At 42.3% G+C, this 16,097-nt stretch overlaps 2 protein-coding genes across 4 annotated transcripts in view; both read right to left on the bottom strand.

Moving 5' to 3' along the window:
- The window catches only part of MRPS18C (mitochondrial ribosomal protein S18C), an 856,900-nt gene that overhangs the window by 458,054 nt on the left and 382,749 nt on the right, over window positions 1–16,097 (bottom strand). The gene's annotated exons all lie outside the window — the stretch shown is intronic.
- COPS4 (COP9 signalosome subunit 4) overlaps window positions 1–16,097 on the bottom strand; it is a 160,207-nt gene that overhangs the window by 31,332 nt on the left and 112,778 nt on the right. Inside the window, exon 2 of the mRNA XM_050790165.1 lies at window positions 8,616–8,713. Within this exon, the coding sequence (XP_050646122.1) occupies window positions 8,616–8,689 (74 nt within the window). The 5' untranslated portion in view covers window positions 8,690–8,713. The remainder of the gene's footprint in view (window positions 1–8,615; window positions 8,714–16,097) is intronic.

Raw genomic sequence — 16,097 nt, 5'->3', positions numbered from 1 at the left:
CATTCAATGGTTTGTTATCTTTTATTTTTTTCATATTTAATTAAATCAAGGGTTATGGCTAAGATCTTTTACATTTATATCCTCACAGATTATTTTATACTAACAATATTAGATTCAAAGATAATAGTGTCTCACTTATATAAATTTGCTAATTAACCTAAGTTGTTTTGTGGTTGTTATGGTTTTTTTTTGTTTGTTTGTTTGTTTGTTTTGAGACAGGGTCTCACTCTGTCTCCCAGGCTAGAGTGCAGTGGCATGATCATAGCTCACTGTAACCTCCAATTCCTGGGCTCAAACAATCCTCCTGCCTCTGCCTCCCGAGTAGCTAGGACTACAGGCATGTGCCACCACTCCTGGTTAACTGTTCTTTTCTTTTTGTAGAGATGGGGTCTCACTACATTGCCCAAACTGGTCTCCAACTTCTGGACTCAAGCAATCCTCCCAACTCGGCCTCCCCAAGTGCTAGGATTACAGGCTTGAGCCACTGTGCCCAGCCTAACCTAAGTTTTAACACATAGTTTCATAATCAATCAACTAATCTGTATTGGGAATAGGAAGAAAAAATGAAAACAAACCAACCTAAAAAGTGATCAAAGTTTTACACTCATCAAATTATATAACTTATAGAGGCCTTAGAAATTGCCTACATAAATTCCCAGTTTTATAGATTAATAAATTGAGGGCCAGTCGCAGTGGATCATGCCTGTAATCCTAGCACTTTGGGAGGCCAAGGCAGGTAAATCACTTGAGTCCAGGAGTTCAAGACCAGCCTGGGCAATGTGGTGAAACCCCATCTCTACAAAAAAAATAAAATAAAATACAAAAATTGGCCGGGCGTGGTGGCTCATGCCAGTAATCCCAGTACTTTGGGAGGCCAAGGCAGGTAAATCACTTGAGTCCAGGAGTTCAAGACCAGCCTGGGCAATGTGGTGAAACCCCATCTCTACAAAAAAAAAAAAAAAAAAGAAAAAGAAATACAAAAATTGGCCGGGCGTGGTGGCTCATGCCTGTAATCCCAGTACTTTGGGAGGCCAAGACAGGCAGATGGCTTGAACTCAGGAGTTTGAGACTAGCCTGAGCAACATAGTAAAACCTCATCTCTACCAAAAATACAAAAAATTAGCAAGGCATAGTGGCACACACCTGTGGTGCCAGCTACTTGGGAGGCTGAGGTGGGAGGATCGCCTGAGCCCAGAAGGTGGAGGTTGCAGTGAGCTGAGATCTTCCCACTGCAAGTCCAACCTGGGCAACAGATTGATATCTCATCTCAAAAACAAAAATTTAAAAAATAAAAAATAATAATACAAAAATTAGCCAGGTGTGATGGCATGTGCCTGGACAAAGCAAGACCCTATCTCAAAAAAAAAAAAAAAAAGTGAGGTACAGCACTGTGGCTGCATGCTCCCTTGCTTCTCTAATATGTAAATTCCAGTATCTAAGAACAGAGATTACTTTTGCACAATAAAAACATAAAATGACTAACAAACCTGTTTTAAACTAGGAACTTAAACAGAAATTTAATATTGCCATATAAAATCATCCCAAAGTGCTAACTGAGTCCTTAGGCATTTTAAGATGCTATATGAGATTCTGCGTACGATATTAAAAAGTTTTTAAATGACCTTAGTCTTTGAAGATCTTATGGCTGAGAAGACAAAGGGGAAGATTAAAAATAGAAAGTTAGGCCGGGTGCGGTGGCTCACGCCTGTAATCCCAGCACTTCGGGAGGCCGAGGCAGGTGGATCACGAGGTCAGGAGATTAAGACCATCCTGGCTACCACAGTGAAACCCCATCTCTACTAAAAATACAAAAAATTAGCTGGGCATGGTGGCAGGCGCCTATAATCCCAGCTACCCAGGAGGCTGAGGCAGGAGAATGGTGTGAACCTGGGATGTGGAGCTTGCAGTGAGCGGAGATCGCGCCTCACACTCCAGCCTGGGTGACAGAGCGAGATTCCGTCTCAAAAAAAGAAAAAATAGGCCGGGCGCGGTGGCTCAAGCCTGTAATCCCAGCACTTTGGGAGGCCGAGACGGGCGGATCACAAGGTCAGGAGATCGAGACCATCCTGGCTAACACGGTGAAACCCCGTCTCTACTAAAAAAAATACAAAAAACTAGCCGGGCAAGGTGGCGGGCGCCTGTAGTCCCAGCTACTCGGGAAGCTGAGGCAGGAGAATGGCGTAAACCCGGGAGGCGGAGCTTGCAGTGAGCTGAGATCCGGCCACTGCACTCCAGCCTGGGTGATAGAGCGAGACTCCGTCTCAAAAAAAAAAAAAAAGAAAAAGAAAAAATAAATAAAAATAAAAAATAAAATAAAAAGTTAATACGTTAAGTGTTAAATTACAATACAGCCAGGTGCGGTGGCTCACGCCTGTAATCCTAGCACTTTGGGAGGCTGAGGTGGGCAGCAGATCACTTGAGGTCAGGAGTTCGAGACCAGCCTGGCCAACATGGTGAAACTCCATCTCTACTAAAAATACAAAAATTAGCCAGGTGTGGTGGCGTGTGTCTGTAATCAGCTACTTGGGAGGCTGAGGCATGAGAATCGCTTGAACCTGGGAGGCAGAGGTTGCAGTGAGCTGAGATCCCGCTGCTGCACTTTAGCCTGGGCGACAGAGCGAAATTCTGTCTCCAAAAAAAAAAAAAAAAAATGTATGGAGGAAAATAAGTGTTATTACTATGGCACTGAACATCTCTCATATCCATTTATCATTAGTGAATTGAGCATCTTCTATGTGTATGAACCAAAGTTCAGTATGTTGATTCCTAATTTCTCGGCACTTGAAAGGAATCTGGAGGTAAATAAAGCATGAAAATGTACCACAATCATCATTTAAGATCACAATGGATAGTAAAGGAGTAAAGGTAGGTATTAACAGATCTTCCACTTACAGTAATGGTGAACTAAATGACTGCACCAACCCTCCCTCAAAAAAAAAAAAAAAAAAAGCCAACATAAAAAGCTGAAACAAACAAACAAAAAATTTAATTGCATAAAATCCTAACAAGAAAGGGAAAATGAGGAAAATAAGATAAAACAAATATTCTGTCTAAAGGCATTTGCTGACGGTGGAAAGATGGCTGAGAGGTAGAGTGGCATTTCTTGTAGGGCGGAGAAGGTGGGCTCACTACAAATCTGCTGGAAGCACTGAGAAGCAAGCTGCCATTTCTGGCAGACTAACTGAGCTACACAAATGGGAATGGAAGTTCCATATCTGCCAAAGGAGGAGACACACACTTTGGAAGTAAGGTTACAAATTCTATCCCAAGACCACCCAGGTAAACCAAAAAAATTGTGAAGCCTTGATTCTACACTGTTAGCACTCTCAGGTAATGAAATTTCTCTCTAGAATCAACAAAAGCAACAGACAATCACAACAACCAAGGACATCAGATACTGACTGGAGTTACCAGAAAGAGCATGATACAATTATGCTTACAATGTTCATGGGGATAAAGACAAGCTTTAAAGTTTCAGCAACAGACCAGGAGTCATAAAAAGTATCACTGGAAAAAAGAACCACCAGAAATTATAGAACTAAAAAATACAACCCAACTTAGAAACTCAATGGAGTACTTAACAGCAGATTAGACACAGTTGAAGAAGTGATAAACTAGAAGGTAGGTCTGAAGAACTAATCCAGAATAAAGCATTCAAATGGAGGAGACAGGCCGGGCGTGGTGGCTCACGCTTGTAATCCCAGCACTTTGGGAGGCCAAGACGGGCAGATCATGAGGTCAGGAGATCGAGACCATACTGGCTAACACGGTGAAACCCCGTCTCTACTAAAAATATTAAAAAATTAGCCAGGCGTGGTGGCAGGCGCCTATAGTCCCAGCTACTCGGGAGGCTGAGGCAGGAGAATGGCATGAACCCGGGAGGCAGAGCTTGCAGTGAACTGAGATCACGCCACTGCACTCCAGCCTGGGTGACAGAGTGAGACTCTCTCTCAAAAAATAAATAAATAAAAATAAATAAAAAATAAAAAATGAAAGACAGAGTAAGATGGCTAGAGGTTATAGTCAGTGGGCCTGACAGGGATTTCACTGGAGCCTAGAAGAGAAACAGAATGGGGCAGGGGCAACATTTAAAGAGATACAGGCCAAGCAGAGTAGCCCACACCTGTAATCCCAACACTTTTGTAGGCCGAGGCAGGAGAATCCCTTGAGTCCAGGAGTTCGAGACCTGCCTGGGCAACATAGGGAGACCCCATCTCCACCAAAAAAAAAAAAAAAAAAAAACATGTTTTTAAATTAGGCATGGTGTCATGTGCCTATAGCCCCAGCTACTCAGGACGCTAAAGCAAGAAGACTGCTTGAGCCAAGCATGTTAAGGCTGCAGTGAGCTGTGATCTCTCTACCGCACTCAAGCCAGGGCAACAGAGACAGGGCAACCCTGTTTCTAAAATAAAATAAAGAGATATAACTGAAGACATCTCAAGACTGATGAAACCATTTAATCCATTGATTCAGGAAACCCAGCGAAGCTGGACCAGGATAAAAAACGGCCACAATAATTTCACTCCCAGTACCCATGTCCCTTTACAATATAACTTTGTAGCTCTTCATATCAAAAGGTAGACTTTATTTCCCTACCCCTTGAATCTGGAGTTGACCTATAGAACATGGTAGAAATGAAGTGCTAGTTCTGAGCCTAGACCTCGAGAGGCCTTGTATGTGTTTGTCTTTTGGAATCCTGCTGCTGTCACATGAACAGGCCCAGGCTAACTTACTGGCTAATGAGATATGTAGCCCAGTCAACTATATTGCCCCAGCCAACAAGCCAGCCAATCCACAGAAGTGGAGTTGCCCACCTGGCCCAGCCGGCAGCTAACTACAGACCCACATGGGAGCCCAGTGGAACCAAGACCATGTGGAGCAGAAAAGAACCATACAGCTGGGCCCAATCCAAACTACCAACCTACAGAATTACGAGCTAAATAAGTGACTGTTGTTTTAAGCCCTAAGTTTTGGGGTTTATTTCACGGCAAAGGGTAACTGACATAGAAAAGTAAAAACAAATCCACAGACATATCATAATGAAGCTAAACAAAATTAAAGACAAAATCTTAAAAACAGGTAAGTGCTGGCCGGGCGCAGTGGCTCACGCCTGTAATCCCAGCACTTTAGGAGGCCGAGGCAGGCGGATCACAAGGTCAAGAGACCGAGACCATCCTGGCCAACATGGTGAACCCTGTTTCCACTAAAAACACAAAAAATTAGCCAAGTGTGGTGGCGTGCACCTGTAGTCCCAGCTACTTGGGAGGCTGAGGCAGGAGAATTGTTGAACCCGGGAGGCAGAGGTTACAGTGAGCCAAGATCACGCCACTGCACTCCAGCCTAGGTGACAAGAATGAAACTCCGTCTCAAAACAAAACAAAACAAACAGAAAAAATAGGTAAGTGCTAATATAATTTTTAGGAGACAGAAATAATTGGATGGGGTTGATCTTTAAAATCTAAGCATTTCAATTTAATAACAGTAGGAAGGCAGGCATTCTAGGCAAAAATAATCACTATCTGAAGTGTGGTCAATTTTTTTGGTGAAAATAAGGCCAAAAAGGTAGATGTGTTTGTTTAGAGTTAAGGGCTCGTAGGCAAGCAGACATGGACTGTCTTCTAGCTTCACCACTAGCTGTGTGACCTCAGAGCAAGGTATTTCAACTCTGTACTTTGGTCTTCTCTTACTATAATGTAAATAATATCACTTACTCCTACTTATTAAGGATTTTTAAATATAAGTAATGTTGTGCTTCGCACAGTAAACTCTACATGTTATCAACTTTCACTCTAGAGATGAAAACCACTAAAATGGTTGTGTTTGGGACAACAAATAGAGAATCAGAATCTGAGTTAGAAGGGGCCTTTGAGGTCTCTCCTCAATATAGTCTATCCTCCATTGTGGCTCTCCTATTCTAAATCTTTATGTGAGATAATAAACGCAACACATAATATGCACAAAAACAGCCTACAAAATGGAGGAAAATGCTTTTCATCTGACTAATTTCTTACATAAACTTTAGACAGCTGTGTTAATCCACAGTTATGGGAAAGCATTTCTAATTGAGTTTTTAACAAGAAAACGAGCATAGTCTGGTAGGTTTAAAATGAGCTTTTTAGAGTGATGAACCTGGGTTCAAATACAAGCTCTGCCCCTTTCTAGCTATTCATTAATTCAACCACATGTATTGAGCAACTGTTGTTATAGATATCCCAATTGCTGGGAACACACAGTATTGATGTTTTAGAAACAATGTACTCCATTATTCTTTAATATGGAATCCTTTGTTTCTCAGCTCCTAAAAAAATCCCCAAAAACCTTCATTAAAAGTACATACAAGAAAAAATACATTAAAAAAAAAACTGATATATTTCAAGGGTATTTCTCTTAAAGCATGTAGCTGGTAGAACTGATGTTGTTATAAGGATAAATATCCTGATACTTTCTTGCTCAGATAGGAACTGCAAGCAAGCCCAAGACTTTTCTCAGAAAGCAGCTCTGAAGGAGTTGCTGGCTAACACAGCACTGGTTATCAGTTATCAAGCACATTATTTCATTTAATCTTCACAACACCATGTGGTAGATTGCTACAGTAATGGCTTCCAATGAATCATGTCTCCCTCTGTCCAGGCTCCTTTGCAATGTAACTTTGCCACTAAAGAGGCAGTAGTAGGCTCCATTTCCCCTCCCCTTGAATCTGGGCTGGTCTTCTGATTTACTTTTACCAGTACTAGAGAATTGATATGAGACTTTCTAGGCTATCCTTAAGAGGTCTTGTGACTTCCCCTCTCATAGCCACCTAAGAAAGCCCAAGCTAAACTAATGAATGAGAGACTATGTGCAGAGAGAGACAGATCCTGCCAAGAGCAAGATATGCATGTGAGTCCAGCCCCAGGTGAGTTGCCAGCTGACTATATCTGCATGAGCCCAGACAAGACCAGAAGAGCTGTCCAGTCAATCCATAGAATCCTGAGAAATCACAGTTGTTTTACACTGGTAAGTTTTTGGTTACAAAGCAACAGATAACTGAAGTACCCTATAAATACTATTGTTTATCTCCAATTCAGACCTGAAAAAGTAAATACTTAAGTTTCAGAACTCTCCAAATACATGAAAAGCTCTATTTCTTCTGATAACTAATGCACTTATTTTTCTTTTACAAAATAAAAAGTAAAGGAAGCATGGGGGAAAAAATATAAGCTGCTTTCACTTTCATCCATATCTACAAAATTACAAGCAAAAAGGATTAAGCCATGAAGACATATTTATTTCCAACCCATACAATAAGTGAATATATATTACTGACAGCTTAGTGATAGTAACAACAATCTTGCGGCACTTTCTATATGTCAGGTACTGTTCTAGGTGATATAAGTGTGGTAAGTATATATGCACACAGATACTCATCTTGTCTTCAGATAATCTCAGACAAGAATATGTCCTATTATCATCTTCATTTTCCTAAATGGGAAAATGCAGCACAAAGTAGTTACGCCCAAAATATACGGCTGAATTTCCCACTGATAAAAGTAGATTACATTTACCACCAGCGAAAAGGCAGCCTAGCCTACTTAAAACAGTCAGAATTTCGATGACCAGGTTAGAGCAGGTGTATCCCATTAACATACATAAAGTGATTTCAGCTGTCAGGATGTAAACATTAAGATCAACTTGAGAGGCAGACTTTATTTACTTACTTATTTATTTATGGAGACGTGGGTCTCACTATGTTGCCCAGGCTAGTCTAGAACTCCTGGCCTCAAGTGATCCTCCCACCTCAGCCTCTCTGCACCCGGCCTAGAGAGGCATACTTTAAGTTCATTACAAAAGATCAGTGCTGTGACATCTACAAAGAGAAAATGAACAATATACGTCTACCTACCTATGCTTAATACTGTTGAACAACTGCTTGCACAACAGGCACGTCACACATTTTAACTTGGAGTGAACCTAAGCATTCTATATGAATTTCGACAAAATTCAGATTCCTGCAAACATCACTACTCTAGACATCCTGATCCGCGATATGAGCACATTCCGCCTATGTGCCTTCAGAGTTGGTGGCGGAGAAAATACCCGAAACACAAGGACCCACAGAAGACAGTCTGAGTGGTCTGGACGACATGACAGCGGCCATACCTCCTCAGTCTCAGCCAGCCCCAAGAAGCCATCTCCCGGAAAAACACACCATCAAGGCCCCAGAATATACATTTCTCTGAATCAAAAAAAGGAGGAGGAAGGTCCAACGAGAGGCCAGATTCGGTGTGAGGCCGGCCAGCGATAGGAAGAGGTACCAGGGAAGGCTACTAAGGCCAGGGTAGTAGTCGTCTGTCAGACCGCTCTTCCAAAATCCTAAGGGACCAGAGGGATTCTATCAATAACTGAACAAGTTGACAGTCATCCCAAGTCTATGGCCTCGAAGGCCCCTGCACAACGTCCCCTCCAGCTCTCTGCTTCTCCCAACATTTGCCTCCCTAGCCGACCTCAGGCCCGCCCCCTTGGTCGTCAGGCCGGTTCCTAGCTTCACGCCCAAGAGTCGTGGCCAACCTAAGGAGATTAAGGCTGTGGCTTTCTTTCCCCACCTCTGTACTCCCGCGTTGCTGGGAAATACTCACTTGCCAGCCAGATCTTTATGAGAGCCGCTCGAATTCATGAGCTGGGCCAAATCCTGTCGCACGGCTGCCGCCATCTTTCTCCCAGCTCAGCGGTGGATGCGGGGCCTCTGGCAGCCAAAAAGAAAACGAGTGTGGTCCTCCAGAGTGCAGCCAGAGGGAACCTGAGATGCTACAGAGTAGCGTCTGTGTGGGCCAGAGCGTCGGGTGTGGGAGCCTGGGCTAGCTCCGCCCTCAGGGTTGAGTGATGCGGGGCTCCACTCCTCAGGTCTGAGGCCTGCCCAGCCCTCTCCTACAGGCTCTGGCTCTCACGCTCGGACTTTGGATTGGCTGATGAACTCCAGGAGTGAGTCTCTAGTGTAACTCCAATAAGTACCCGGTACATAAAACGACTGCGTTTTCGCAAAGTTCCATGTCTCATGTCTGTGGTTTACCGTCCTTAGGTCTTTCAGGCAGCGCTTAAACTGCCTGTGGTAAAGAACGAGTTTTGTTTCTGATTCACCACAGACGATACTTTTTAGAAATACAATTAGAAAGTCCCCATTCCTCCTCCCACTCCATGCACTTTATAAAGGTTGATCAGATATTCCAGTTTGTCCAGTACAAAGCCATTTTCCCTCTGTCGTCCTGGAGTAGTGATTAATAACATCCCCCCTTGCGGCCGGGCGCGGTGGCTCACGCCTGTAATCCCAGCACTTTGGGAGGCCGAGGCGGGCGGATCACGAGGTCAGGAGATCGAGACCATCCTGGCTAAACACGGTGAAACCCCGTCTACTAAAAATACAAAAAAATTAGCTGGGCGTAGGTGGTGCACGCCTGTAGCCCCAGCTACTCGGGAGGCTGAGGCTGTAGAATGGCGTAAAACCCGGGAGGCGGAACTTGCAGTGACCCGAGATTGCGCCACTGCGCTCCTGCCTGGGCGATAGAGCAAGACTCCGTCTCTAAATAAATAAATTAATTAATTAATTAAAATAACATCCCCCCTTTCATTCTAGAAACGGTTGCATTTCAATGGAAGATTATATGGTCGCCTGCGTTTATATGACATTCAATACTCATGTATTCTTATGGAATTTCTGCAAATACAAGCAAATATTAATAAATATAAAATTTTACCTCTCCTTTCACAAAAAGTAACACCACATAATTGTTCTGCTTTGTTTTTTTTTGTTGTTGTTGTTGTTGTTTTGTGTTTTTTGTTTTTTTTGCACTTTTCCTGGTACTATGGTTTGAAATAATTGTCTTCTCCAAAACGCAAGTTGAGGGCTGGGTGCCGTGGCTCACGTCTGTAATCCCAGCACTTTGGGAGGCCGAGGCGGACGGATCATCTGAGGTTGGGAGTTCGAGACCAGCCTGAACAACATGGAGAAACCCGTCTCAACTAAAAATACGAAAATTAGCCAGGCGTAGTGGCACATACCTGTAATTCCAGTTACTCAGGAGACTGAGGCAGGAGAATCACTTGAACCTGGGAGGCGAAGGTCGCGTTGAGCCAAGACTGCACCATTGCACTCCAGCCTGGGCAACAAGGGCGAAACTCCGTCTCAAAAAAAAAAAAGGCAAGACTCCATCTCAAAAAATAAAAATTAAAATTAAATGAAAAAGAAAACAAACAACTCATGTTGAAACTTAATCTTTAATGTGGCAACATTTAGAGGTGGGTCTTAAATAGGTGATTGGATCATGAGGACAAAACCCTGAGGAATTGATCCATTTGTGGATTAATGGGTTATCATGGGAGAGAACATATGGCTTTATTAGAAGAGGAAGAGACCTGAGCTAGCATGTTAGGAAGGTCACTCCGTTGCCATGTGATACCCTGTGCTGCTTCTGAACTCTAGCAAGTCTTGACCAGCAAAAAGGGTCTCACTAGATGTGGTCGCTTGACCTTAGACTTCTTGGCCTTCATAACTGTAAGATATAAATTCCTTTTCTTTATAAATTACCCAGTTTCAGGTATTCTGGTATAAGCAACAGAAAACAGACTAAGACAGCTGGACATCTTACCAGCTGTCCAGTCTTTCAAAATCACTCTTTTTAGAGCTAGAAGATATTACATAGCAAGGGTATGTCTTAGTTTATTTAATCCTTATAGGACACAAGTTATTTTTAATCAATCCTGCGATGAATAACCTTTACATACATTATATATGTACAGGTAGAAAACATTACCAGAAATGAGGCAAAGGATAGACATACAATCTTGGTAGATCCTGCCAAATTGTACTTTGTAGGAATGGTATCATTTTGCCTTCCTACCAGAAATATATAGGGGTACAGTTTCCTACAGGCTTGCTTACAAAGTCTGTCAAACTTTTGGAGTTTTGCCATCTTGATGTGTGATAAATGGCATATTCCCTCTAATGGGAAAGAGAAAGAGAAGAATACCTAAAGAAGGAATCTCTTTTAAGAATGTGTATTAGTCTGTTCTCAGGCAGGCGTGGTGGCTCAAGCCTGTAATCCCACCACTTTAGGAGGCCAAGGCAGGCAGATCACCTGAAGTCAGGAGTTCGAGACCAGCCTGGTCAACATGGTGAAACTCTGTCTCTATTAAAAACACGAAAAAATAACCGGGCGTGGTGGCAGGTGCCTGTAGTCCCAGCTACTTGGGAGGCTGAGGCAGGAGAATCACTTGAACACAGGAGGCAGTGAGCCGAGATCGCGCCACTGTACTCCAGCTGGGTGGCAGAGTGAAACTCCATCTCAAAAAAAATAAAATAAATAACAAAAGAATGTATATTAGTCTGTTCTCACATTGCTATAAAGAACTCCCTGAGACTGGGTAATTTATAAAGAAGAGAGGTTTAAATGACTCATAGTTCCGCGGCCTTACAGGAGGCACGGCTGGGGAAGCCTGAGGAAACTTATAATCATGGTGGAAGGGTAAAGGGGAAGCAAGTATGTCACCACGTGATGACAGGAGAGAGAGAGAACACAAAGGGGGAGGTGCTACAGACTTTCAAACAACCACATCTCGTGAGAACTCACTCACTATCATCAGAACACAAGACAGAAATCTGCCTGCATGATCCAATCACCTCCTACCAGGTCCCTTGCCCAACATTGGGGATTACAATTCAACATGAGATTTGAGTGGGGGTACAGAGCCAAACCATATCAGAAAGTAAGGTAGAGATTGCCCACATCAATTCAGATCATGTTCCATTAACAAGAACTTAATCATATGACCAGCAATGAGACTAGAAATTTAGTTTCCAGTTGGGCAGCCTTGTGCCCAGAAATACGAAAGAATAAGTTTAGAGGGACAATCAGCAGTCTCCACTACAGTATGTCCCTCTGACCACCTAAATATCCACATGTCCTCTGATGGTAATTTTAAGTATCAACTTGAGTGGATTAAGGAATACCAAGAAAACTAACTGTTACAGCATTATATTAGTGTGTGTCTGTGAGGGTGTTTCCAGAGGAGATTGGCATGTGAGTCTGAGTGGACTAAGTGAGGAAGATCTGCCCTCAGTGTGGGCAGGCACCATCCAGTTAGCTGGGCCCAGAGAAAACAAAAACAGAGAAGAGGTGAGTTGGTCTCTGTCCTAAAGCTGAGAAACACACTTCTTCTCCTGGCCTTGGACTTCAGGACTCATACCAGCAGCACCCTGGGTTCTCAAGCCTTCGGACTTGGATTAAGCCATGCTGCCAGCATCCCAGAGTCTCTGACTTGCAGACTGCTTGATGTGGGACTTCTCAGCCCCCACAATCACATATCACATGGTCCAATTCCCCTAATAATTCCCCTCTCATATCATATTTTTTATATGTGTGTATATGTGTGTGTGTGTATGTGTGTGTGTGTGTGTATATATATATATATCTCCTATTGGTTCTGTCTCTCTGGAGAACCTGAATAATATAGCTTCTTCTCACAGTAGAGCCTACTTCCTCCTTCCCTAGGGAAGAAAGCTCAATTTCCCATTCAATTTCTACATCAGCTAAAAATTCAGGATATCTGGTGATGCAGAAACCTATCACATTGGGATGTGGTGTTTTATAGTCCAGAGATGTATACACTGTAAAACAACTGATGTGTCCTATGCCCATACATCCAATACAAACCAACAGTGGAGCAGAAACAGGCCAATCACAGTTAAAACTCAGACAAAGGAAGAATGGGAAACACAGCAGTTACTGGTCCATAACAATGGCAGAATCATGGGAAGGAAGTATGGATACTCACTGCCCTGATACTGGAATAAGTTCCTTGGTCAGTCCTTGGTTCTGCTGAGAGGATTTCTATTGTTTGTTGTGTTGTGTGGGTGCAAGCTTTACCTTCTGAATACAAGTTAACTGGATGTTGAGTGTATTTCCTTTTTGAGAATGCCTTAGTGCTTGAACACTTGAAGGCTTTTGTAGGCCAGGCTTTTGGGGTGCTTGCTTTTTTTAACTTAAATAATTCCATTGAATATTCAATAAGTTCTACGTGCTTTCAGACAGTTTCAGATGCCAGTAACCACACCCAAAGTTATTTCTTGAAGTAGTTAGCAAACTTGCCTTAAATCCTAGCTTCTTTGCTCAACCCATTTTTAATGCCCTCTTTGTAATGGTGGCAGCTGTGAAAAAATCTGAAACAGTAGGCTTAAATGAGAAGAGAACTCTATCAGTTTGATTTGGCTTTAGCTTATTTTTATTTTCTGTTGTTTTTGTTTGGTTGGTTGGTTGGTTGGTTGTGTGCGCCAAGAAGTCTTAAACAGCTATGAAAAATCTCTAAGCCAAGTCTTTTCTTCTGCTATTTCAAGATACATAAACAGTTGGCTTTTTCAACTTAGTGAGGGTTCAGAATTTCCAGTTTATTCCCTTTTTAACTTGACTTCACACTTGACTTGCAACACCTTACCCAAGGCAACAAAAAACAGCCACACACACAAGCTGGCTCTTTTCAGATACTTCCACTAGCTACAAGCTGGGGAAGGAGATTTCCTGCCTTCCTAATTGTTGGAGGCAGCAATTTTACTAAATATTTTGACCTAAAAAGGACTTCTCTTTCCAGACTGTTCATTCCCCTTGCCCTAACTCTAACAGAATATTACGTATTTTTAGGTTTTACTTACAGCAGTGAAGAAAAGCAAACCCGGATGGCCCTGGAGGCTTATTCTCTCCTTTTCAATTATTTAGCAAGAGGTTAGCAAGGCACATCTTAATGAACTCAAGGGAACTGCACAAATCCTAGCTCTTTTTTTTTTTTTTACCATGCAAAATCCTCAATTCTAGCCCAAACTGAATAGAAACTGTCATGTTAACAAAATCCTAGTAATCCTTGCATGTTAAAGTTTGAGAAGATCTAGCAGATGCCAACACCATTGGTATTTGTCTTAGTTTGTTTTCTGTTGCTTATAACAGAATACCTGAAACTGGGTAACTTATAAAGAAAAGGAATTTATGTCTTACAGTTATGGAGGCTGAGAAGTCCAAGGTAAAGGGGCCACATCTGATCAGGGCCTCCTTGCTGATGCACAGGGCATTGCATGGTGAGGGGGCCAAGCATACTTGCTCTGGTCTCTCTCTCTCTTCTTATAAAGCCACCATTTCAACTCTCATGGGAATCCCTTAATCCATAAATCCATTAATTCTTTAATAGATTAATCCATTCATGAGGGCAGACCCCTTATGATCCAGTCACCTCTTAAAGGTCCACCTCTCAATAATGTCACATTAAGGAATCACTTTCAACATGAGTTTTGAAGGGGATAAACATTCAAACAATAGCATTGTATGAATTACCCTCACGAGCAAGGCCATTTCCTTGGCCAGGAATCTCCTGTTGTTGCAGTCTACTAGATGGTCTCTACCTTCTCACAACTTCCCTACAAAGATAAAAAAGTTATCCAGAAGCCTCTTTCCTGACACATATTCTACTTTACGTCCACTGTGTCCAGCCCAAATATGCCTCACTATCGAAGGGAAAAGAGCACAAGTATTGTCCATACGGTACTGTACTGTTTTCTGCATGTGAATCCTTCCTCTATACTTACTCCATGTGTTGCTAGTGCTGTGTGACAGTTGGTTTTAGAGTCATCTGGTGTTTCCTGCCTAGATCTAGAATTGGTCATTTCTCCAAGAAGCCTTTTTCCTTTTAGTGGGGATGATAGTTATAAATAACAGTCCAAGTGCTAAGGAGGCTCGTTGCTACTATATCAGTCATTTGGAGACCTTTTTGTAGGACAGAACTAGGAAATATGTACATATTTTAAGGGTGAAATGATTCATGAGGACATACTGACAATTCCAATTTAGGTTGTTTTACTTAACCTCTTCTGTATTACATCTGTATCACCTTATTTCCACACCCAGAATCCTGGTTCACAGCACATGAGGAATATTCCACAATTACTCATTTTATTCATCCACATTATACACACAACAGCCTCAGAATAACAATACTTATACTACCATCCCCAATATGATTACTGATAACAGTTAAATATTTTCCCACATTTCCTATTATAATAGCCATATTGTAAGCACATATAGCCATTACAAACTATATTGTCTTCCTTTTTTTATTTTTTGAGATAGGGTTTCACTCTGTTGTCCCAACTGGAGTTCAGTGCCATGATCTCAGGTCACTGTAGCCTTGACCACCTGGGCTCAAGTGATCCTTCCACCTCAGCCTCCCGAGTAGCTGCGACTACAGGCACGCCTCACCCATCACCATGCCTGGCTAATGTTTCAACTTTTTGTAGAGACAGGGTTTCACCATGTTGCCCAGGCTGGTCTCAAACTCTTGAGTTCAAGCAATCCACCTGCCTTTCTTCCCCAAATGCTGGGATTACAGGTGTGAGCCATGGCACCTGGCCTTATTTTCTTCCTTTTAATCATCATATTCTTTTCTTTCTTTCTTTTTTTTTTTTTTTTTTTTGAGACAGAGTCTCACTGTGTCTCCAGGCTGGAGTGCAGTGGTGTGATCTCGGCTCACTACAACCTCCACCTCTCAGGTTCAAGCAATTCTCCTGCCTCAGCCTCCCAAGTAGCTGGGATTACAGGCTCCTGCCACCACACCCAGCTAATTTTTGTATTTTTAGTAGAGACGAGGTTTCACCATGTTGGCCAGAATGGTCTCGATCTTGACCTCATGATCTGCCCGCCTTGACCTCCCAAAATGCTGGGATTACAGGCGTGAGCCACCACGCCCAGCTAATCTTCATGTATTCTTAGGTCAGTAAGCACTACATATTGAATGTTCACCATCAGCTCTTTTATTGATATATCGCTAGTCTTTGGTTTTCTGTTAAAGAAGGCAGTTCTTTAATAGGTTGTTCAGACAGGACTCAGAATCCATATTCTTGCATGTTCTTGAATATTGGTAACATCTTGTGCCTTTTATGTTTGTATCAGTCTTGTTGGATATAATAAACTTTGATTCACTTTTCTTAAGAACTTTAAGTATGGTGCTTCATTTTTTTTTTTTTTTTTTTTTTTTTTTGGCATAAAGCACCACTACGAAATATCTGATGAGAGTCTAATTTTCTATCT

The sequence above is a fragment of the Macaca thibetana genome, chromosome 5, assembly GCF_024542745.1.
Source record: "Macaca thibetana thibetana isolate TM-01 chromosome 5, ASM2454274v1, whole genome shotgun sequence".
NCBI lineage: Eukaryota > Metazoa > Chordata > Mammalia > Primates > Cercopithecidae > Macaca > Macaca thibetana.
Note: the sequence above shows the minus strand (reverse complement) of the source record. Positions and strands in the feature narration are given on the sequence as shown.